General features: G+C 38.5%; 1 protein-coding gene across 1 annotated transcript in view; it reads left to right on the top strand.

Moving 5' to 3' along the window:
- The window catches only part of LOC119422021, a 2,414-nt gene extending 1,849 nt beyond the window's left edge, over positions 1-565 (top strand). The window contains exon 2 of the mRNA XM_037689362.1: positions 122-565. Coding sequence (XP_037545290.1) covers positions 122-555 — 434 coding nt within the window. The 3' untranslated portion in view covers positions 556-565. The remainder of the gene's footprint in view (positions 1-121) is intronic.
- Positions 566-1,765: the final 1,200 nt, after the last annotated feature.

Below are 1,765 nucleotides of genomic sequence, written 5' to 3'. Positions count from 1 at the left end.
TATAATTATTTAAATTAATTAAAAAAGGCCCCTAATAAAAGGTCCTAAACGTATTTAATTCAACTCTGATATGTGCATATCCTTTTAAATCTAACTCAGTCATTGTGTTTGTGTTTTTCAGAAACATTGATCTTAGAGGTGGAGAAGATGATGGACATGAAAGAAGACACCTGCTCAGAAGTTGTGAATGTGGATCCAGCCGCAGCCAGTGATTCGCCACCAAACAAATACCCTCGCCTTCTGTCCCGCTACAAGGCATACAAAAAGCACAGCTCAGACCAGGATTCAAGCATACACACACAGATAAGGAAATACTTTGATGCCATCCGTGACTTTGACACAGACAATGCACTTGTCTTCTGGGCAAAAAACCACACTAGATTTCCACAACTGCACAATTTGGCAATGAAGGTCCTATCAGTCCCTGCCTCCTCTGCACCAGTGGAAAGGGTTTTCAGTCGAGGAGGCATTTTAATGAGACCCCATCGTGCACGTTTAGGCCACAGAATGTTGCAATCACTCATATTTCTTAAATGCAATGAAACACTTCTTTAAACTCCAATAATCAGTTAGTCATCTGGACAGTTTTTTTTTTTTTTTTTTTGTGGAAAGACTGACGTTTTGCCCTCCGGGGGCTGTCCTCTCCCCTGTCGACTCCTTCCAAAATGCAGCCACAGCCAAAGTGGGATTTTTTTGAAGTAGTTATGCATCGGGCAAACTTTGTGTTGCTTTGTATAGCTGCAACGTTGAAATTGATTAGCCTCGTGGTTTTCTTTCTGTAGTAGTTTTTGTTCACATTCCTGGCTGCCTGCAGTGCAGTTATTTCTCTGAAACTTTATGAATATGAATAAGCTACTAAGTTTTCTTGGGTGATTTTTATGATACTGTGTTTTTTTTTCTTAATGTGCCTTGGATCATACAATGGAAGATCCCCAAGCAAATACACAAGTCTAAATGAAAATTAAACAATTTTAGAAAGTAACTGACTTCAAGTTTCCAATTTAATCCTAAAGACTGCATTTATACTGCCCAATATTTCATGTTGACTTCAAGAGACCAAAAGAAGGTAAATGCATCTTGAGTTTTGTTTTATTAGGATCAAAATGGGTCACTTAAATTAGAGTTTAAATAAATTAAAGTAAGCATGCACAAGTTGTGTACAAAAGACATTGCAGTACAAAATTCATTTCACAAACAACACTGTTTAAAAACGTAAAAACATTACTGTCTGGTAAAATCATCAGTTTTGACACATTAAAAAGGCTCATAACTTTATAAAAATATTTTATAATAACATTTTATTTATTTGTTTATTTTATTTGTGGATTTGGTCTCGAATTGGTCTCGCCCTCCCTCGGTCTTGGTCTTGTCTTGGTCTCGGACTTTAAAAGTCTTGGTCTTGTCTTGGTCTCGGACCCTAAAAGTCTTGGTCTTGTCTCGGTCTCGGTACACTCTGGTCTTGACTTGTCTTGGTCTCGGGTTAGGTGGTCTTGACCACAACACTACTGATATCTGAATCTTTCTCCCCCGTGCAGGCCTTGGAAGGCTGATTTTCCCAATTTCTCCTGGAAGTTATGGAAACAAGATGGTCTGAGAAGATACAGAAGTTCACCAAGTTTCAAAATATCGGTCCCAAAATGGCTTAGGGCTCAGGTTGTAAAATATTCTAAGGGGCGCTGTGGAGGCTATTGGCCAATTATTATGGATTCCTGTTCAAGGAGTGGATAATGATTGATCATACTGATTTTGGTGCACATCAGTTCCA

The sequence above is a fragment of the Nematolebias whitei genome, chromosome 15 (genome assembly GCF_014905685.2).
Source record: "Nematolebias whitei isolate Nwh7 chromosome 15, NemWhi1, whole genome shotgun sequence".
In the NCBI taxonomy this organism is placed as follows: Eukaryota; Metazoa; Chordata; class Actinopteri; order Cyprinodontiformes; family Rivulidae; genus Nematolebias; species Nematolebias whitei.
The sequence above is the reverse complement of the archived record's forward strand: the minus strand, read 5'-3'. Positions and strand labels throughout refer to the sequence as shown.